Genomic DNA, 23063 nt, shown 5'->3' with positions numbered 1-23063 from the left:
TGAGACTGAGAAACCAAGCATTATCTCTCTGTATCCATACCCTTAATCTGGTTTTCCACTTACATTTCCAGCCCAATATTCTATTTTACTTTACTTGTTCAACAAGCATTTGAGTATAAGCTGTTTCTAGCTGCTAAGGATATAATAATGAATTAGACCTCCCGCTAATAAAGTTAAAAGTTGAGCTGAGATCCAAAGAAAAAGAGGCAGCCAAGCTAGGGGAAGTGTTTAATGGAAAAGAAACGTGTTGAACAGGAGCAGGAATGAACAGGGAACATTTTCTGTTAAAAATGGAAGCAGAATGGAGCGAAAGGATGGGTAAGGGCACAGCATGAAGGGAGCAGGAGCAGAAAGTGATGTTAGAACTGCACCAGCTATCCAGGTAAGAACTATTAGTGGCTTGGGGTATGGTATGGTGGTGGCAGTGGAGATTAATCGAACATTCCAATAGATTTTGGTGGATGTTGGTCCCAGCTTGAGGAAGCAAGGTTGGTCTGAGCACCTGAGTTGAAGGCTGGAGGAAAAGGAGAGTGTTAAGGAGAAAAATCAAGAGTTCCTTCACATGCCATGATCTCCATCCAATCTTCCTTATACAGGTCCACATTTCCTAACTCCTTGACTGTTTGTGTTCTTTTGTTTATTTTTTATTGATTTCAGAGAGGAAGGGACAGGGAGAGATAGAAACATCAGTGATGATAGAGAATCACTGACTGTCTGCCTCTTGCACACCCCACACTGAGGATCAAGCCTGGACATATGCCTTGACCGGGAATTGAACCGTGATCTCCTGGTTCATAGGTCAATGCTCAACCACTGAGCCACACCGGTTGGGCGACTATTTGAAAGTAACATTCCCTCCACTTAAAATGGTCTCCTTCCTACCTTTCCCCCCACCCATGCCTACACCAGTCTATCTCCTAAAGCCACTTGTAAGACTACCCTGATATTTCATTCATCCTATTTATCCCCTCAAGTTGAGTAACTCATTTCTCTAGATTTCCTGGAACTTTATTTCTACCTCTTAAGAAGTGTAATACTTTCTACCTGAATTAAATTTTCTGCACATATAATAAACATACTATTATATATCTTTTCAGAATGTAAGCTTCTTGTCTCATCCATCTTTCTATCTCTGACAATATTGTACTAGTGTGTTTTATACATGACATGGATAAGACTCACAATCTGCAAACATTTAATGTTACCTTAAACACAAAGCCTTCACAAAGATAAAAGTTAATTGCTAGAATCTCATTAACACACATTAAATTAAAACAAAATTTAAGACTGCAATAATTCTTTCTGTATATAAAAATAGCCAAAATCTAAAAGGATCAACTTCACAAAATACACTGAAAAAACATTAACATTTAAATGAGACAAAAACTGCAAATTAAATCAGTAAAAATTAAGTAAATCAATTTATTTTTCTGTATATTTCACAAGTATAATTTTGGAAGGGCTACTTGACAAATTTCAGCATTAACTGCCAACTCTACAGACACGTTCAACAAAAAAGGCATTTACTCTTGGCCCTTTTAGTACAAAGTGTCCTACTGCATCACAAATAAGAGATGTGGTAACAGATTTGAGGCTATATTAAAAGAATTAGATATTTCCTTTCAAATGCTATTTAGTTGAAAAATAATACAAACACACATTAATGGTTATCATCACCACCAGTGACTCGCAGAATAAAACATATAGGCCTACCTACTTAAATGACCGAAACTATTAAAATCAGTGTTTTTACTCTTATTTTAACAATACCAGAATGAGATCTTAATTTTACAAGGTGTGGTGGGGAAGACTGGCAGTGTATACTGAGTTGAGAGTTGGGATGGTGGCTCAAATTGGTCATTATTCAGATTTAGATAGTGTTTTACAACATTAAAAATGTGTCCTTAATTGTAACCTATTGGGAACAATAGTAAAAATTGGTAATTCAAGCCCTAAATACCATTTAATGAAAGCAGTCAGGGCTTAAATAAGTCAGGATGGGGGATGCAGTAAAATGAGGTGAAAAAGGAAAAAGAGTGGACATGAGTTTGGACACTGGAGAATGTGAAAAGGCCACCAGAGAAACTGTTTTAGTCGCCACTCAGATGTGTTCTTCCTATAGGCTTCCTTGCTCCTGGCTCACCAAACACCAAGTTTAGAACACAATTTAAGTTGAGATTACATTTCAACTTTGATAAAGCATCACTAATTTGGACTAAGAATACATCTGATTTAGTAAAAAGTATCAGTTATATTCAGAGGTATGGTTTTGTTACATCAAGTAAAAAGAGTGACTAATTCCCACTGTTGAAGTAAAACAAGTAGAGGCCTTACCAGGTCAGCAGCACAAAAGGGTTGACTAACTAGTAAATAGACTGCAAATATGCTCCTTCTAGTTCATCAAAAACAATCCAACAAGCATTACTACTATTCCAAATGCCAAGAACGGTAATTATTTTAGTCAGCTGTAGCTTTCAAAACTGGCATGTTTCTCAAAACTGTACTATCAAGTAGGAGCTACTAAACATGAAACAGGTAATTTATTTCAAACGTTATCCAAGACTTTCATCAAGTATTTATCTTCACTTTACTTCAGCATTCATCTAAAATAATAAAAGGGCAATATGCTAATTAGACCAGATGTCCTTCCAGACAAAGCCCCAGTGACGGGGGCAGAGGTGGCTGCAGGGACCAAGCCCCTTGCACGAATTTTGTGCATCAGGCCTCTAGTTTATAATAAACAGGACAATTAAAAGTAGCCATCTCTCAAACCACAACTCTGCAATCATAGAAATGGATGAATATGTTTGAGCTCATCTAGTCAAAATCTTCATTCTAGCAGCGGTGAAATGATCTGCAAATGTCAGCAAACTGAGCAGAGGTGAACCAAAAACAGAAAGTGAAAACCTCTCCATCCCAAGCACCAATAATGGAGGCTAAGCAATTATACCTACAAATCCTCAATGACAGGTCTTTCCCAATGGAAAATCCTGAGATTTTAAGCACTGTGACTTTACAGAAGGCAGGTTGGTTTAATGAGGAAATTTTTAATAAAAAGACAATCAACAATATTTTATTTTGGGCACTTATTCAGTATTTCACAGATCCTCAAGTTTTGAGGTAGGTTAAATATCAGCTCTGTATTTTACAAACTAAAACTCAGGCAGACGTTACATCACTTGTCACAAATCACAGCAGGAGTCCTATCATGGTCAAGAATAATACGGTTTCTCTGATCTTTCAGATTCATCTCTGATGCATAGATTTAATGGTGATAGCTTGCACATATGCATTTTAAAAAACTAGATATTGCAGAATTTCTACTTTGGAGTATTTTGTAATTTTTTTTTTAAACATGGAACGCTTCATGAATTTGCTTGCCATCCTTACACAGGGACCATGATAACATCTATTTTTCCAATTTTAGTGTATGTGCGCGCAAGTCAGCACTATTTTGTAATTCTTAAATCGATCCTGCAATAATTATAGGTATTGTGGAATACCCTACTTGTTCCCATTTCCTAAAATTACAAATGAACACATTACTGATTTTGTTCATTTCTGCTTTTTGGGGAGGGTAGAGCACAAAGATAATCATTGAGCTTTCCTCAGAGCGTTAGGTTGTCTTTAAGTGCAGGTGCTATACTCAAAGCACCATCTATGATGATTTAGGTGCCTGAACCCAAAAGAAGGAAGGCCCTGTGCAAGTCAAGGATGAAGAGAAAAATAGTATCATCTGATTACTGATCCTCATCACACTAGAACATTACAACGACTTATGGGAAGAGTTCCTGTAAGAGCAGTAAATTTGTCCTAATAAAGTCTGTTGAAGTTCTTAGATAAAAACACAAGTAAAAATAAATTGATATTTTATTAAAGTGACATCTATAGAAGCAAGACATCTAAATATTTTAGTATGACTATGTTCCACCTATCATGTACATTAATCGTTACAAGCTTAATTCACTTAGCTCATCAGAATTCCTTAAAATTATTTACCAGAGTTCAGCTCATCCTGACATAGGTTCTCGGGCCAGTCTTCTCAAGAACTTGTTTCATTATCAAGTTCCTTTTACTGAAACTGTGAAATACTAATAATATAGGAATAACAATGGTTAACTAAAATGTAAGGAAAACATCATTATAAAATCCAGCATTCAGCAGAGCAAGTTTCAAGAGTAAGGATATAGACATTATGCTTCCGAACAGACTGAACAGCACAGCCCAATATTTGAGTCAAAGAAGCAAGAAAAAAAAAGGAGGGAGGGGCCGCAGGAGGCAGAGCTTTGAAGCCTTTTATTTTAGTGTCCCCAAAACTGACTGTGGAAGTAAAAGGTTTCTACATTTAAAAGTTTATATAAATTACATGAGTTGCAATTTCCCTAAAAGTCAAGATGAAATGTTCTGCATAGGACAAAAGATATGCCTACGCAACCTATCATATTCGCACAAGGCCGCTGACTGTCATGGGTATCAGTAACAAATGAAAAAGCTTAAGTCTGTGGCAGACGGAGCAAGATGTCAGTGTGGTATTCTGTAAGCCCAGGATTGTAAACTACTCTTACTATACAAAAGCTCTAATGACATACAGAGTTTTGTGTAGGAACTTTTGTGCTTCTGGTTGGCACATCATCTACTTTCTAATATATGAAATTAATACAGACATTTGTGAGAGGTTGTGCAAAACTATTGTATTTACAAAAATGGCACAAAAGTGAATTCAACAGTCGATGCACATGCATACTTCATTCATATCTTTAACAACAAAAGGTATTCTAACTATAGAACTGAAGAAGAATATTAGCTTCAACGGCAGTTGTTAAGCACTAGCGTCACATAAGTTACACCAGAATGGGCAAATATTGCCCAAGTAAACTTCTATTGTTAAAGCTGAAACAGGTTTAAGGCCATTCAAGTCCAAGCACAGAAATACAAATCTTTTGGAGCCCCATCTATTTGTGTTTGAAATATGTGACTTTTCGTCCAACTTGTGGTCTTAAACTTCTGTTTATAAAATCCAAAAGGAAGATACCAAAGAAATCAATACAATAGAGGTTAATTAAATAAGAGCAACCTACAAAGCTATAATTAGGATGAATTAAAGAAAGCCAAAACATTAAAATTGTAAAACTTGCTTGGTAGTTGTTAGGACCTCCCTACACTAGCAGTTAGGTAATATATACAGTTATTTTCAAGTAGATTACTTTATGCTGCTCTAACATGTTCTCTTCATCAGTGCACTGTTAAACTAATCAAAAACTCTTACATGTATGTATCTTCCCTTACAATAGTAGCACACACTACCACTACCTGCAAAGCTGTCACTCTCAAATGACTTTGTGAGTGGAAGGAAATAAAAAGCGGGGAGTGACATAAAAACAATGGGAATTAGAAGATGCATGCAGTTCAGCTCTTTTAATCAGCCAGCCAGCTTGCTAGCAACAAGGGATGGTTTCCGTTGAGGAAGGTCCTGTGGAGTGGGAATGTGGTCACCAGTGACCTCTGTCTTATCTGGAGCTGCAGCAGGAAGTTGCTTGTTCTTCATCTTTGCTTTAGCCATGTTGTAATCTCCAGAATCAAAATATTTTTGCTACAAGAAAAAAAAAATTCAGAGAATTTAAAAGCTTTCATATGCAATTACACTGGTGTAAGATGTGACTCTATATTGCCAGTATAAGTTATTCTAACAAAATTTAGGCAAAAACAAAAATTAGATGAAATAGCTATCTCTTTGTCAGCCACAAGTCAGCCAATGGAGAAGTTAGGCAACAACCCTTTCTTCAGGCTTACTTATATCATTCTAGTTTCAGTATAGAAGCCTCAGGATTGACATCAGCTTCCTCATCAATCCACCCAGGAAGGAACAGTCCTGGACTTAAAGAGTGAAATGAAAGCCTTTCATTTACTAGTGGAAAAAGCAGGCTCATTTCATCCAAATAAAAGGTATTTTAAGCCTTTGGATATTATGTAGAAATCACCTTGAAAACAGGTAAAAGTTAAAAACAACAACACAAAGACATGAGCAGAAGAATAAATACCAGCATCTGGATGGTGGCTGCTTTTGAAGAGAAGGGAGAAAGGTGATATGCAAACACATGTGGTAGGTTTAAGTATATCTACATTTTCTTTCTTGCAAAGATAAAGCTTATGTAACTATGGCAAGACATAAACCTGTTAAATCTGCATGGTGAGTATATGGGTTCTACTGTATTATTATATTATCTTAACCTTTCTACATGCTCGAAATAATTTATAGTTAAAAGTGATAAAAGAATCCTAGATTATTAATTCTTATCATAGGATGAATAGACTAAAACATTGCGGAAAAAACCATTATACACACACACAGAGCTATACATGCAGATACCCATATCACAAACCCTATCGGCACACTGAGGTTATAGAGCTTAAGTATTTGAAGACTAGACAAAAGAACTTACCCCTTTCTGCAATCGTTTCCTTAAGAAATCAGAACCACCAGGCTTTTGTCCCAGGTGAGGATACCTTGCTTTTAATTTTGCTTCTTCAGCTTTCTCTGGATTAGTCACTTTATCTTCCATTTCCTGAAAAAATGTTAAATAAATTACTTCTTTATTACAATTCAGTTATTTAAAATAATCCACCTTTCAATAATTGGATTCTGACTTTAGTTGTCTAATGCCAAATAATGCAGCATCTGACTAAAAAATGAAACACAGAAGCTTTTAAAACATCTCTATCTTCTTTCCCCAATGATCCATGTGATAGCTCTATTATAGCTGTGTGATGCATGTGCAACACCCCACACAGTAGATAAAAATATCAAGGTAACTCAGCTCTGAAGTCTTGCTTGCCATTCCTTGTTAGTCATGTATAATACATTTATAGTTAAGTTACCTTCTATGGAATTCATCAACTCTTTGCCTATATATGGAAAATCATCTTAATATTGTTAAAATACACAAGATATTTTTGATCACCTATTTATCCAAAACCCTGAATGATTGGCAGCTCCTGAGATTCTTTAATACAAATTAACAGCAGCTTAGTTACCAGCACATTTTTTTCTGAATAACTCATTACAGAAGACTGTGACATTTGTAACAGAGAGAAACATCATCTTCATCAGTCTTCATATATGTATATATTATTACCTAATTATGCCCCATAATTAATGACCCCATTCACACTAAACATTCCATTCTTTCATGTATGAAAATGTGTTTTCTGACCAATGACTGTCAATATCTTAAGGCTATTCACTTTTTTTGTTGTTAATCTTCACACAAGGACATATTGATTTTTACTATAGAGTGGAAGGGAGGGAAGTGGGGGAGGGGGGGGGGAAGGGAGTATTAATGTGAAAGAGACACATCTATTGGTTGCTTCCCGCAAGTGCCCTGACTGGGGCAGGGATTGAACCTGCAACCCAGGTATGTGCCCTTGACCAGGAATCGAACACAGGACTCTTCAGTGTGCAGAACAATGCTCTAACCACTGAGCAACTGGCCAGGGCAAGGCTATCCATTTTTAACACCAGCACTGATATAGTCTAATTTCTTCCCAAGAGCCATCCTATCCTATATAATAAAGAGCTAATATGCAAATGGTCATCACGCCCTTGTGTTGGGGCCCAGGGACCTGAGGCTATGCGCCCTGCCCTGCCCTTCGGGTCTTGATGGGGGCGGGGCTGGCTGGGTCTGGGTCTCACACGATTTCGAAGAGCACGCAGGTGGGTGGGGACTTGACTCTGAGTCCTGCAGCACACCCCAGACTCTGACAGGAGAGAGATTTTCTTATACATTTTACTAATTTTCTTTCATTTCTGACACTTCTATTATAGAGAAAGGCCAAATAGCAATATTAAAATATTTCCTCTAATTCCCTTTTAATGTGCATGAGTCTCATGCACCAGGCCACCAGCATTTTATAAAGAAGCAGTGTTCATTGTTTTATGGCAAGAAGTGTGGAAGAATGAATGAATCAAGAAAAACAACTACCCTGATAAGGCAGGCGGGGCAATGGCAAGGTGCACTTTCTAGCTAATGTACTCTACATACCAGCTCAGCAAAATGATACACCTCTGCATATCCCAATTCTTCCAGGTTATTTATGAACAGTCAAAAAGCAGGAAGGTTAAATCCATAAATGTCAAGCCTACTGTTCTTGTATAACAAGTAAATAATTTATCAATCTAGGAAGAGAAGAAAAAAATTTGTACCAATTTCCTCAAAATTATATTCATACATGTTTTATAATCAGCTTTATTCACCTTAAATAGCATCAATATCTCCTTCATCTTGAACAGCTTCATGTGTTATTACATCATCTCAATTTTAGTCTTAGAGGATTTTGAGAAAAAAGCAGCTGTTGTCAAATATACTTGTTCTATGGGGTTTCCTGTATGTATATGCTCCCTTCTGCTTCAAGTGTTTACTTTCCTCCTTTTATGCTGCCGTTTCATACATCTATTCTGATTTTTAGTCTGTTTAAAGTGGTCATATCATTCATTCACTTGATGCACACAAAATTCAACGAGGTGGACTCAGCCAGAGATAAGACTCTAAAATGAGCCCTAACTGGTCTGGCTCAGTGGATAGAGCGTCGGCCTGCAGATTGAAGGGTCCCAGGTTCGATTCTAGTCAAGGGCATGTACCTTGGTTGTGGGCACATCCCCAGTAGGGGGTGTGCAGGAGGTGGCTGATCAATGTTTCTCTCTCATTGATGTTTCTAACTCTCCCTCTCCCTTCCTCTCTGTAAAAAATCAATAACATATATTTTTTTTAAAAAAAGAGAGATTCTAAAGAGCATCGGTGACTCTGCCAGTCATTCCATTCAAGAAGGTTATACCCGAGGCCCGGCCAGTGTGGCTCAGTGGTTGAGCACCAACCTATGAACCAGGTCAAAATTCTATTCCCAGTTGGGGCACCTGCCCAGGTTGCAGGCTCCATCCCTAGTTGGGGGCGTGCAGTAGGCAGCCAATCAATGATTCTCTCTCATCATTAATGATTCTCTCTCTCTCTCTCCCTCTCCTTTCCTCTCTGAAAACATTTTTTTAAAGGGTATGCCTCAGAGAGTTGGTGTGAGGTGTGTGATGCATTCCTATGATCTCAATCCCTGAGTGTCTTTCAGAATGCAAGCATATCTATGTACTTATCAATCTAGTGTTGAAAAACTTAGCCTCTACAACACAAGCCTACTCCTCAGCTGGCAATCACCTGAAGAATCAGCCCAGCCATCTGTTCAAACACCAGACAACAAGTGAATACTTGACCTACTGAGAACTGATGGGAAAGTTTACAATATGATCATGACTTTGTTGGGATTTTTCAAGGGGGGTTTTAGTTATATGCAATTTTGCCTTATTACTAACTTTATTTTTTTAATTATATTTTATTGTTTAAAGTATTACACATAGTAGTACATATATCCCCCATTGACCTTCCCTCAGCCTCCCCTACCCCGTCGTCACATGCCCTCATCCCACCCCTACTAACTTTAAATTTAAGATTGCCAGCTCAATGTAGGAGGTGGGCTGGGTCCCTGCAGTTTCTTCTCGGTGTCTCAGCATTCGCTCAGGCCCCAGGGTATTAGCAGTGTTACAATTCAGAAGTGGAACTGGGAGGAAGGACCTACACTTCAGTTCACTGTAAAACTGTTTTTTAAATTGGTGGACATTAAATTTGGATGTGGGCTGGAAAGGATGCCAACCTGATTACAGTCTTTCATCTCAGAACTTTCAAATTCAAGCTTTCAAATGTGTTAACTGAGTCCCACATTTCCACGGAAACCATCCAGCTTTCTTGGGCCTAGGAAATAAACGCTGCTTCTTCCTTTGATTTGAATATTGGTTCTCTATATCTAAGATTTCTGGCATAGGGGCAGCAACATTCCCTAAATTGCAGTGTTTCTTCAGGTTTTCCCCATTTTATATAAGGAGGAAAAATTGGACACCATATGCCATCTTATCTGGCATTCCCTAACTTTCTCAATAAGGAATACATTTACATATAATAGTAAGCATGCTCAATTCAATTAAAATAATATACTCTAGAAGAATGTTTTGGGCATATCCACAACTATAGCTGAAAAGAAAATTTAGGTTGAGAATGGATTTTCTTGAACTTTCTTGCCAAATACGTAACAGAATGGCAAGTCCCTGCCAGATGAAAATTCGTAGCTGGATTCATGATTTCAGCTGCATTTAATACCAAAGGGAGAAGAGATGACCAAACATAGTAAATTACATTTTTAAACATCGTAAATACTATCGATACTTTTCATGAATCATAAACAAAGATTATTTTTTTTTAAAATATATTTTATTGGTTTTTTACAGAGAGGAAGGGAGAGAGATAGAGAGTTAGAAACATCAATGAGAGAGAAACATCGACCAGCTGCCTCCTGCACATCCCCCACTGGGGATGTGCCCGCAACCCAGGTACATGCCCTTGACCGGAATCGAACCTGGGACCCTTGAGTCCGCAGGCCGACGCTCTATCCACTGAGCCAAACCGGTTTCGGCCATAAACAAACATTCTTAATGTTCTGCAGATGTAGATAGTTCTAGGACCTCACTGGTAAGCAAATTCAAATGCCTGGCTGAACGCTCAACAATACTCCAACACAGCTACACATTTGCTGTAGCGTGAAGTATAAATAACATGGCAGGTAGCAGACTAGGTCCTTTGGCATTCAGCCCAGTTACCCTTCTCTAAAAACTCCCCCGAATCTCTACAATTAGAAGCCTGAAATGACATTTCCCCAACTGCATTCTTATTAGGTTCTGTCAGTGGTACCTATACCAGATTAAAAAGCAAGCAAGCAAGAATCTATTCTGTTCCTGGTGATGCCACTAACAATGTAGCAGTAGCTCTTGCAGGGGCCATGGAGCAGACAAACTGAGGCTACTGTGGCAGTTCCATGAGAGTGGGTATGGAGGACACTGGGCTCACACAATAGTGCTCACTCCTGCAGGGTCAACAGCTTTCCCACACCATTGGAACCATTGCTCTTCTATCCCTTCTAATAATTTGTAAACTAATCCCCTAAATCACACCCCTTTCGTTTAAAATACCCAAATAGGTTTCTATCCTCCAGACAGGACACCAACAGATAAATTCAGGTAAATAAACAATTTATCCCTAGAGCCATGTTAAAAAAAAAATGCAAAAGGGAACACAGAGTTTGGTGTCATTGCATGTTTCTGAACATCCTTCAAAGGAATTCCTAAACATTATTTTTTTAAAAAATATATTTTATTGAATATATTACTGAATATATTGAATAAATATATTGAATATATTTAATGAATAAAAAAATAAAATTACAGAGAGAAGGGAGAGGGGTAGTTAGAAACATCGATGAGAGAGAAACATCAATCAGCTGCCTCCTGCACACCCCCTACTGGGGATGTGCCCACAGTCAAGGTACATGCCCTTGACTAGAATCAAACCTGGCATCCTTCAGTCTGCAGGTCGATGCTCTATCCTCTGAGCCAAACTGGTTAGGGCTAAACATTTAATTTTTTAAAAATTGATTTTTAGAGCCTGGCCGTAGTGGCTCAGTGGCTAACCGTCAACCTATGAACTAGGAGGTCACAGTTCGATTCCCAGTCGGGCACATGCCCAGGTTCCGCGCTTGATCCAATTGATGTTTCTATTTCTCTCTCCCTCTCCCTCCCTTTCTGAAATCAATTTTAAAAATATATTTTAATTGATTTTTAGAGCAGGGGGAGAGGTACTAGAGGGGGAATAGAGGGGGAATGTGCTTACCAGAGGTACTAGAGGGAGGGAGTGGGGGAGAGAAAGAGAAACATTGATAGGTTCTGCAACCTGGGTATGTGCCCTGACTAAGAATGGAACCTATGACCCTTGGGTGAACAGAATAGCGCTCCAACCAACTGAGCCACACCAACCAGGACTATTTCTGAACATTTATTTCAGCTAGAATAAAAACAAATCTCTAAAAAGACTTGAGGTATAGAAGAAAAGAGCAAACAAAGAAATAGGTATGTGCATGTATACTGACAAACTAGTAACTTTTCTACTTTCCCCCCAGCTTTATTGACATACTTTTCTAATTTTAAAGCCTTAATATGTATGGTTACAAACAAACAATAATACTATTTAACAGCACAGTATTTTTAGAGTTTAAGTATTGTTTAGAAAAGAATTGATGATATTAATTTAACGATCTGTTTAGTTAAGGAGGCATGATAAAATTTCAAGGGGAACCATTTAAATAACAGAAACAAAGTATATAACTTCTAGTGGGGGTAAAATGAAAGAAAGATCAATCAATGGGGGGGTGCTTTGAGGGGGGAGAAGAAGGGCAAGAAAAGAGGGAAAAAAAGCAGGAACAAAAAAAAAAGTACAATAGGAGAAATAAAACCCAATATGTAAATAAGCACAATAAACATAAATAAACTGTCCACTTAAATTTAGCAACTGGATTAAAATAAAACCTTGCCACTTTCTGAGTACAAAAAGAAATCTATAGCCCTAGCCAGTTTGGCTAAGTGGATAGAGCATCAGCCTGCAGACAGAAGGGTCCCTTAGATTCAGGTCAAGGGTACATGCCTTGGTTGTGGGCTCGATCCCCAGTAGGGGGTGTGTAGGAGGCAGCCAATCAATGATTCTCTCTCATCATTGATGTTTCTCTCTCTCTCTCACTCTCCATTCCTCTCTGAAATAAATAAAAATATATTTTAAAAAAACCACAGATCTATATACATAAGTGAGATCACAGTTGAAAGTAAACATGGGAAAACAAAAACAACACACATGGCAAATGTTAACCAAAATAGAGCCAGCACACCTATATGAAGATCAGATAACACAGATTTTGAGAGAAAAAGCATTATTAGGAGACAGAAGATTTAAATATTCATGTCTCTAAAAGAAGCCTCAAAATATATAAAGCAAAATTTGACAGAATACAGGGAGCAACTGAAAAGTCAATCAGTATAGGTTTCAACGTATCTTCTTCAATTATTTACAGGTAAAAAAGACAAAGCTTTCAAGATTCATGATATTAATTCTCTACCCAACAACTGAAATGCATTTTCTTCTCAAGCACAAATGAAAAACTGACTACGAACTAGACCATAAAGTAAGTCTTAACCATTTTGATCCAGACCACCATCTATGATTGCAATTCATTAGGTTAAAAGTCAATAATAAAAATTTGTTTATACCCCTGCCATTTCAAAATTAGAACCCATTCCTAAATAATTAATGGTTTAAAAAGGAATCATGGGAATTAAAAAAAATACTTGGAACTCACTAATAAAAAAATCTACATGTAACGTATCTGTGGGATACAAGTGTCCCTTAAAGGGCTTATATTAGAGGGAAAAACAAAACTCAGTGAGCTATATGCACCTAACTTACGAAATCAGACAAAGAACGGAACTGAAAGAGAATAGGAGAAAATAAAAAGCAGAAATTAATGAAACAGAAAACAAAGATACAATAGAGAGGTTCAACAAAGAGGGGAAATGACATGCTTAATCAAGAAGTATTTTTTAAAATTCAAATCTGGTTTTGAAATTTTATTCTCCAAGAAGCCTTTGTGTTATGCAGCAATTTTACTACTTTTTAGTAATAGGTGCTGGAAAGTGAGTGGATTTACTTAGCTGACCTTTGAGGGGGAGGAAGAAGGAGTAGTACCATTAAGATTCTGGGACTTTTGACTAGGCACAAACTGAGAAAGCAGAAATTCAGGATATCCTAACAGATATGCTTATGAAGTACAAAAAATAATTTAAAACCGTATTTTAAACCACAGTTATCCTCTTGACAAGTACCTCTGCCCCCAAATAATCTTCACTGTATACTCTATACTAGCACAGGGCCTAACATTTGCTAATGGTAGGCACTTGCGTTTTTGTGAACTAGTCTATTGAAATACATTAGCTATCCTTTCGGTAAATAGGTGGGGTATAAGTTATAAATACATGCATATAAAAGGACATTCAATAACTAAGGATTATTTTGTAGTCTGACATGGACTGATATTAAGTTTGAATGACTGATACCAATGTTCAGCCTTCAGCAGAAAAATTACTCAATAAAAATCTAGCCACTCTAAGCAAATTCTCCTCTATCTGCCAAGCAATATAAATCATTGATGCACTGATTAATGAATGAATAGAAAAGATTAATGAAAGCAACAAATCCTTTGGGATATTGTCAGAAAGGTACCAATACTGTCAACCTCTCTGGAAAAATACTGTAGTCATCCTAAGTCCTTGCTGCTTGCCTGCCACTTAATGGGTATTCAACAAATACAACGATGTACACTCCAACTGTTTCAATAAAGCTAAGGAACTTTCTATCTAAACACCTGATAGCTTAGGCACATTGGACTCTGAATTGAAAACACTTTTTTTAAAATTAAATCTTTATTGTTCAGATTATTACAGTTGTTCCTCTTCCCCCCACCATAGCTACCCTCCTCCCAGTTCCCACCCCACCCTCCGCTCTCAAACCGCCCCCCCACACTGTCCTCATCCATAGGTGCACGAATTTTGTCCAGTCTCTTCCTGCATCTCCCACACCCCTTTCCCCCCGAGAATAGTCAGTCCACTCCCTTTCTATGCCCCTGATTCTATAATATTCACCAGTTTATTCTGTTCATCAGATTATTCACTTGATTTTTAGATTCACTTGTTGATAGATGTGTATTTGTTGTTCATAATTTGTATCTTTACCTTTTTCTTCCTCTTCCTCTTCTTAAAGGATACCTTTCAGCATTTCATATAATACTGGTTTGGTGGTGATGAACTCCTTTAGCTTTTTCTTATCTGTGAAGCTCTTTATCTGACCTTCAATTCTGAATGATAGCTTTGCTGGGTAAAGTAGTCTTGGTTGTAGGTTCTTGGTATTCATCACTTTGAATATTTCTTGCCACTCCCTTCTGGCCTGCAAAGTTTCTGTTGAGAAATCAGCTGACAGTCATATGGGTACTCCCTTGTAGGTAACTGTCTTTCTCTTGCTGCTTTTAAGATTCAGAGAGATTGTCTTTTGCTCTTGGCATTTTAATTATGATGTGTCTTGGTGTGATCCTCTTTGGATTCCTTTTGTTTGGGGTTCTCTGTGCTTCCTGGACTTGTAAGTCTATTTCTTTCACCAGGTAGGGGAAGTTTTCTGTCATTATTTCTTCACATAGGTTTTCAATATCTTGCTCTTTCTCTCCTTCTGGCACCCCTATAATTCGGATGTTGATACACTTGAAGCTGTCCCAGAGGCTCCTTACACTATCTTCGTATTTTTGGATTCTTTTTTCATTTTGCTTTTCCGGTTGGGTGTTTTTTGCTTCTTCGTATTTCAAATCTTTGACTTGATTCTTGCACTCTCTAGTCTGCTTTTGGAACTCTGCATAATAGCCTTTATTTCAGTCAGCGTATGCTTAATTTCTAGTTGGTCCTTTATCACAACATCGAGGGTCTCACTAGATTCTTGAGGGTCTCACTACATTTATCGGCGGTCTCACCGAAAACACTTTTAAGCCTTTTAGTTACCAACGGTATTGTCAAAACAGTCCCAGAAAATGATAGTATTAACTGCACTTTTAAATTTAAATATTAGTTCTCTTTTTCCACCACTCAAAAAAGAACTAAGAATATACATATTTTTAAGAATATATGTTTTTATTGCCCTAGCAGATCTGGCTCAGTGGATAGAGCATTGACCCTCGTACTGAAGGGTCCCGGGTTGACTCTGGTCAAGGGCACTTACCTCAGTTGCAGGTTCCATTCCCTGTCCTGGTCCGGGTGCATGTGGGAGGCAACCATCCATGTGTCTCTCTCACATCGATGTTTCTCTCTCTGTGTTTCCTTGCCCCCTCCCCCCGACCCCACTTTCCACTCTCTCTAAAAATCGATGGAGAAATATCCTTGGGTGACAAAAAAAATACCCGTATATGTTTTTACTGATTTCAGAGAGAGGAAGGAGAGGGACAGAAACATCGATGATGAAAGAGAATTATCAATCAGCTGCCTCCAGCATGCCCCATAGTGGGGACTGAGCTCACAACCTGGGTATGTGCCCTAACCAGGAATTGAACAGTGACCTCTTGGTTCATGGGTCAATGTTCAACCACTGAACCACACCAGCTCGGCAGGACCAAGCATATCTTTTAAACTGACAGAAATAATATAGTTGAAAACGCTACTTGAGTTAGCCTCTTTCAAGACTTCTTAACTAACTTGATATAATCGATCTTATAATAAAATCTCTAGAAAACATGCTATTGAGATCTTTTAAAAATAATAAAAACCCACTATATATGGGGAAAACACACACACATATATGTGTGTGTATGCGCATCTTTTAATTTTGTAAAAATTTATTTTTTATTTTATTATTTTTTTGTTTGTTTTCTTGTTGTTTTTTATTTTTATTTTTTTGGATTTTTTTAATTAAATCTTTATTGTTCAGATTATTACATTTGTTCCTCTTCCCCCCCCCCCATAACTCCCCTACTCCCAGTTCCCGCCCCACCCTCCACCCACTGTCCTCATCCATAGGTGCACGATTTTTGTCCAGTCTCTTCCCGCATCTCCCACACCCCTCCCCCCCCCCCCCAAGAACAGTCAGTCCATTCCCTTTCTAGGTCCCTGATTCTATTATAATCACGTTCATTCTGTTCATCAGATTATTTATTCACTTGATTCTTAGATTCACTTGTTGATAGATGCATATTTGTTGTTCATAATTTGTATCTTTACCTTTTTCTTCTTCTTCTTCTTAAAGGATACCTTTCAGCATTTCATATAATACTGGTTTGGTGGTGATGAACTCCTTTAGCTTTTCCTTATCTGTGAAGCTCTTTATCTGACCTTCAATTCTGAACGATAGCTTTGCTGGATAAAGTAATCTTGGTTGTAGGTTCTTGGTATTCATCACTTTGAATATTTCTTGCCACTCCCTTCTGGCCTGCAAAGTTTCTGTTGAGAAATCAGCTGACAGTCGTATGGGTATTCCCTTGTAGGTAACTGAGTTTCTTTCTCTTGCTGCTTTTAAGATTCTCTCTTTGTCTTTTGCTCTTGGCATTTTAATTATGATGTGTCTTGGTGTGGTCCTCTTTGGATTCCTTTTTTTGGGGGTTCTCTGTGCTTCCTGGACTTGTAAGTCTATTTCTTTCACCAGGTAGGGGAAATTTTCTGTCATTATTTCTTCAAATAGGTTTTCAATATCTTGCTCTCTCTCATCTTCTGGCACCCCTATAATTCTGATGTTGGTATGCTTGAAGCTGTCCCAGAGGCTCCTTACACTATCTTCGTATTTTCAGATTCTTTTTTCATTTTGGTTTTCCGGTTGGGTGTTTTTTGCTTCTTCACATTTCAATTCTTTGACTTAATTCTTGCGCTCCTCTGGTCTGTTGTTGGGAGTCTGTATAATATTCTTTATTTCAGTCAGTGTATGCTTAATTTCTAGTTGGTTCTTTATCACAACATTGAGGGTCTCATTAGATTTCTTGCAGATCTCATTAAGTTTATTGGCAGTTTCTAGAAGATTATTGAAAGACCTTAAAAGTGTGGTTCTGAATTCTATATCCTCCATCAACATTTGTGTCCTGTTTCTTTGTCTCCACATTTTTTATGCTTTCTTGGTGCACCCCCTAGTGGTCTTTGTGCGCAGTCTTGTTGTACTTAAGCCTTGATTGTTGTAGGAAATACTGGGGGTGATTTGACCTCCAGGCCAACTGGCTGTGAGAATCAGCTGTCTGCAGTGGGAGAGCTTTTGTCCCCTGGGGAGGTGCTAACCTAGCCCTTGCCTGAGGCTATCCGGCAAATGGGTCTGTGCAGGGCTTGGGCGGGTCGGGTCCCAGGGTTTCAACCGGGCGGGCAGAGCGAACAGTTATGGCTGCTCACAGTCCCGTTCCCAGAGGCTCTGCCTCTTAGAGTCCCGACCGATGCCAGACAGTCCCACTTCTCCCGTTTGAGTCTGGGTCCCTAGAGACTCGCCCAGAACTGGAGCTCAGAGCCTGAGACTCCCTCCTGATTGAAACAGACAACCGTGCCCTCCGCGCGCACCTCCACACCTTTGTATTTTCCGCACTGCGCCTCCTCTGAGTCTCAGTATGCTGTTCTCTTTCCTTCTAGTTGGAGAATTTCCCCTCAGCCAGCCTTCCTGTGGTTCTGGGTGATGTCCGTTCCGTCTTTAGTTGTATTTTTGAAGTGGTTGTGTGAGGCAGCAATCTCCGGTGTTTACCTATGCCGCCATCTTGGTTTCTCTCTATTTTATTATTTTTTAATAGACTTTTATTGATTTCAGAGAGGAAGGGAGGAGAGAGAGATAGAAACATCAATGATGAGAGAGAATCATCGATTGGCTGCCTCCTGCACATCCCACACTGGGAATCAAGTATGCAACCCAGGCACGTGCCCTTGACTGGAATCGAACCTGGGACCCTTCAGTCTGCAGGCCATCCCTCTATCCACTGAGCCAAACCAGCTAGGGCTAGAATTATTTTTTAAAAAAATAAATTTTTACCCTGGCCGGTTTGGCTCAGTAGATAGAGGGACGGCCTGCAGACTGAAGGGTCCCAGGTTCGATTCTAATCAAGGGCACATGCCCAGGTTGCGGGCTTAAATCCCCCGGAGGAAACGTGCAGGGGGCAGACGATCAATGATTCTCTCTCATTATTATTGTTTCTATCTCTCTCTCCCTCTCCCTTCCTCTCTGAAATCAATAAAAGTCTATTTTTTTTAAAAAATAATTGCATCTAGAGAGTAAGGAAGAGGCATCAATGTGAGAGAGAAATATCAACTGGTTTCCTCTCGTACACATCCCAACTGGGTATGGAACCCGCAACCTGAGTATGTGCCCTGCCTGGGCACAGCTATAAAAATTTATTTTTTATTATAGTTGACATACATTATATTATATTCATTTCAGGTGTACCACATACAGATTCAACATTTATATACCTTACAAAGTGATCACCACACTAAACCTAGTAACCATCTGTCACTGTACATAGTTATTACAATATTATTGACTCTATTTCCTGTGCTGTACATTACATCCCTGTGGCTTATTTTATAACACCCCTTCCCCTTTTCATTAAGACTTAAGTAGGTCTAAGCTAATATTTTTATATTGCCATGGTCTCTTCCTCTCTCTCTCTCTCTTTTCTTTTTTTTTATTAATCCTTACCTGAGGACATTTTCCCACCGATTTTTAGAGAGAGTGGAAAGGAAGGGGGCAAGACATCGAGAAACATCAATGTGAGACACATGGATTGGTTGCCACTCACAAGCGAGGACTGGGGATTGAGTCTACAACCTAGGTATGTGCCCTTGACCAGAATGGAACCCGGGACCCTTCTGTCTACAGGCTGATGTTCTATCCACTGAGCCAAACCAGCTAGGGTTCTCTCTACTGCCCCCGCCCCCTCTTTTAACTATAGTGCTAGCATTTCCATTTGTATTAGAGTAATACTTTGGCAATAGTTTCAACTGAAAAGTTCTGAGAAAAATTCATTCAACATTTTCTGAACAATGTCAGGTACTATGCTAGGTGACAAGAGAGAAAAGACAAATAAGAAGGTCCCTGCCCTGGACAGTGTGGCCCAGTTGGTTGGAATGTCGTCCCATACACCAAAAGGTGAAGGGTTTGATTCCCAGTCAGGCACATGCCCAGTTGTGGGTTCGATACTCCGTGATGCATACAGCAACGATCAATGTCTCTCTCTCTCTTCCTCTATAACTAACTAACTAAAGGTCCCTGAGCTCAAGATACTCTCAATAAAAACACAATTATGTATTTAAGTCTCCACATACCTCCTCACCCCCATGACCAAAGAGCATGTCTGTCTGAGCTTAGTAGTATTCAAAGTGGAGATCACGGATAATAAGTCCATGACGCCTCTGCTAAAACTTGTTTAATGTTTTGTTTCCACGTCAGTGATAATCTGAGAGATTATCTACAAGCATATTCTGGGGTATCTAAATTGCCATTTCATATCTAAGTAGAGCTATGTGACTTCCTTCTCTGGGCTTTCATTTATGACCACAGACTCAGCAGTATTACTCCTATTGTCCAAGATGAGAAAAGAACAGAGTTGAATTACAACTTAAATAATGTATCTATGACTCTACAGTTAAATAACCACACAACTTACTTGTTATGAGGAGAACTGAGTCATCATATGGTCTTGGAAGTGTTAACTTGCCACACTCAAAAAGCTCCTGAACTTTAACAATTGCTACCATATTCTCGATACATTGGAAATTCTCACCAAAACTCCATGTGACTCTGAAATAATAGACTGGTTTTGTTTGTATTTAATTTTAGTTTTAGAGTGGTATAAAAGATATGTATTTAAACTTCTTTTTATGCTTGAGTATATTTAATATTCCAATAAGAAATAGTTCTGTTTTTTTTCTCTTAAAAAGGGTACTCAGACTACTCAGGTAGAGAAATAGTGATCTAGCTCTTACTCCATGCAGTACTCATCTCTTTGCCTTAATTTTTCAGAGGCTAAAGTACCACGAAATTATAAAGGTATTTTAGTGGAACACTTTGACTTTAATTGAAAGGTCAATTGGGTACACAGACAATAATCCAATGTTTTAGGTCATCTAACTATTCTTCCAAACAGAAAAAAAACAGGTGACTTGGCCCATAGGAACACAGAAGTGACTCTGCACATTTTCCTCATGTTTAGGAATGGTATCCATGTTACAGGCACTCAACATCTACAGCCAATTCTTAATTCAAGGGACATTATATTACTAACACTCTTTGGTATTAATGACAACAAGCCTACAACCAAAGGACCTGAAACAACTTTTTAATGTAGACACTCATGAAGAGAAGATATTGAAGATATCCTTAACATTGCTGAAACATAGTAGTAGGCTGTTCCAACTTAAAGCATTTATACTGGAGAAATCAGCACTTTACACTCTGGCAACATACTAGCAAATCTCAAAAGAAAATGACAAGCATACTACTGTACATCAGACAAGCCTGTAAAAATTTTACTCTTTAACCTATATATTTTTTTGCCCCCAAAGTCCTTTTTTTTTTTTTTACAAAGTGAGAAATATCCAACACAGTTTCATTGGAATATTTCCAAATAATGCAGTAATTTGGCCTATTATTTATGCTATAGGTGTTTTGTTTTGCTCCAGTTACTTTACAAGTAATGTTACAACAGAACCATCCAACTCAGAAAAAGTTAACGTAGTTAAGAACACATGGAATGGGTTTAGATGCCCCTTACAAAGTCCAAGGGTTAAAACAAGTCCTATTTATGAGAATGCAGATTGAATTTTTTTTTAAAGAAAATGATGGTAACGCTTCATGAACAATTTAGGAAACAACGTATCATGGACGTTTGTAGACCAGCCCCAAGTACCAGGAGGGCAGGGCAGCAGAATTATGGCGGGAGGGGCAAGCACTAGCCTAGATAAAATCTAGAGCCTGTATATTCGTCATGTGGATCATAACGATCCATGGCATACTTCCCTACATAACAAAGATATTACAAGTGAGTTTACAAAATATTCCTATGTTCCCATGAAAAACCTTATCAACTAAATTGGTAAATTTTAATTCCAACCTTTCGGTTTTTAGTCGATGACCATGTGCAATGATCACCGGCTCGCGTTTGTGAACACATACGGCATTCCACACCATAAGTTATCCGTCCTCTGACCCTGCAAACTATCGTATGGAGCAAGCCCTAGTGTTCACTTTACAGACTCGGAGACTGACGCCCAACGAGTGGAGTCACTGACCAAGACTCCGTGGCCACCAGGGGCTGGCCCTGAAATTCCACCCGTGGCCGCCCAAACCGGCGCCGCCTCGGGCATGGGCGCGCAGACTACACAGCAGGGCAGCCGCTCTCCAAGGGCAACACGAAACTTCCGAGGCCGGGGGAAGCCACGGGAAATGTGGGTTCCACGCCTCGGAACCGAGCCTGGGCTCTGCCTACTGAGGAAAGGCGTGGCGAACGTTCAAACTCCCGGCACGTTGGCGCTCAGGACCCGACCAGCTGCGGGCAGTGGATCAGGGAGTGTCCCGCCTTCGCGGCCCAGGCGCCTCGGCACAGCCCGCTGCGCCCCCGGCCCCCGGCCCCGTGCGCTCACCTTCTGCTCCTCCGCGGAGGCTGCCTCGGGGACTTCCGCGGACATACTGCTCTCTCTGCAGACGAGACGCCGGGAAAAGATGCAATTACCGGTGGCCGAGGCCGCCGGCCGCCGCAGGCCCGCCCGCCCCGCTCTCCGAGCGCCCGCCCGGCCGCCCCCGCCTCCGCCCGCGAAAGTGGCCGGCACCTTATGACGACACAGAGCGGCGGGCGCTCGGCGACCCCCTCCCGAGCCCCGCGCCCGCCACCGCCCGCGCCCGCCGCGCCCGCCGCGCCCCAGCCCACCTGGCCCCGCCGCTCGGCTCGCGATGCCCGAGCACTTCCTCTCCCCGTTCAAGGGTCGCGGCTCGCGCCTCGCTCACATCCGTCTGCCCGGTGCTTTCTGGGACTTGGAGTTTGTAGGTGGAGCCGACTCTCCCCGCCTTTCCTGGCCTATTTCCACCTCCCTAGCCCCACCCGGTCCCTTCTCCTCTTCGCTCTGGGCTCTGCAGCCGTGCAGCCACCGTGTAGCCGCGCAGCCGCGCAGCCGTGCAGCCACCGTGCAGCCACCGTGCAGCCGTGCAGCCGTGCAGCCGTGTAGCCGCGCAGCCGTGCAGGTTTCCTTCGGGGCGCCCGGGCCTCGGTGCTGCTGCCCCGCACAAGGCGCTCCCCTTCTGCTTCATCTCCTTAATCTGCCTTCACCTGTTGGCCTCTCACGCCCCAGCCGCCGTTCTTGCCTCGGGAAAGCGTCCTAGCCCTACACCGGGTCAGATCCACCTCTTACTTCAGTGAACACTACCACCTCTCTGGGTAGTTCAACAACGCACACTGTTAGACAGTCATTGTTATTCCCTTATTAATGTCAACTTTTCTGCTCAGATAAGCCACATCAGGGCAGGAACCTCGTACATATTTGCTTTTTAAAAATATATATTTTATTGATTTTTTACTGAGAGAAAGGGAGAGGGATAGAGAGTTAGAAACATTGATGAGAG

General features: G+C 40.0%; 1 protein-coding gene across 3 annotated transcripts; it reads right to left on the bottom strand.

Moving 5' to 3' along the window:
* Positions 1-212: 212 nt before the first annotated feature.
* ARPP19 (cAMP regulated phosphoprotein 19) lies at positions 213-22453 on the bottom strand. Of its 3 annotated transcripts, XR_013996746.1 has the most exons (5): positions 22375-22453; positions 22091-22145; positions 6441-6563; positions 4000-5590; positions 213-514 (listed from the first exon to the last, which is right to left on the bottom strand). XR_013996746.1 is itself a non-coding variant. In XM_081104968.1 (4 exons), exons 2-4 carry the CDS (start codon positions 22133-22135, stop codon positions 5420-5422), a joined length of 339 nt encoding a protein of 112 aa, XP_080961094.1. In that variant the 5' UTR covers positions 22136-22145; positions 22375-22453; the 3' UTR covers positions 3045-5419. The 3 variants fall into 3 exon arrangements, 2 of the variants coding, with proteins under 2 accessions (XP_080961094.1, XP_080961095.1); XM_081104968.1 differs by lacking the exon at positions 213-514 and having other exon boundaries at positions 3045-5590; XM_081104969.1 differs by lacking the exons at positions 213-514; positions 22091-22145 and having other exon boundaries at positions 3045-5590; positions 22375-22412.
* Positions 22454-23063: the final 610 nt, after the last annotated feature.

The sequence above is a fragment of the Myotis nattereri genome (assembly GCF_964212035.1).
Source record: "Myotis nattereri genome assembly, chromosome: 1".
NCBI classification, from domain to species: Eukaryota; Metazoa; Chordata; class Mammalia; order Chiroptera; family Vespertilionidae; genus Myotis; species Myotis nattereri.
Note: the sequence above shows the minus strand (reverse complement) of the source record. Positions and strands in the feature narration are given on the sequence as shown.

Excerpts from the sequence above, each read along its gene's own strand:
- ARPP19 (XM_081104968.1), bottom strand. The coding sequence starts at position 22,135 with ATGTCCGCGGAAGTCCCCGAGGCAGCCTCCGCGGAGGAGCAGAAG. Across the intron at positions 6,564-22,090 it reads CCTCCGCGGAGGAGCAGAAG|GAAATGGAAGATAAAGTGAC; the intron begins GTGAGCGCACGG and ends ACATTTTTTCAG. Across the intron at positions 5,591-6,440 it reads GGAAACGATTGCAGAAAGGG|CAAAAATATTTTGATTCTGG; the intron begins GTAAGTTCTTTT and ends TTTTTCTTGTAG.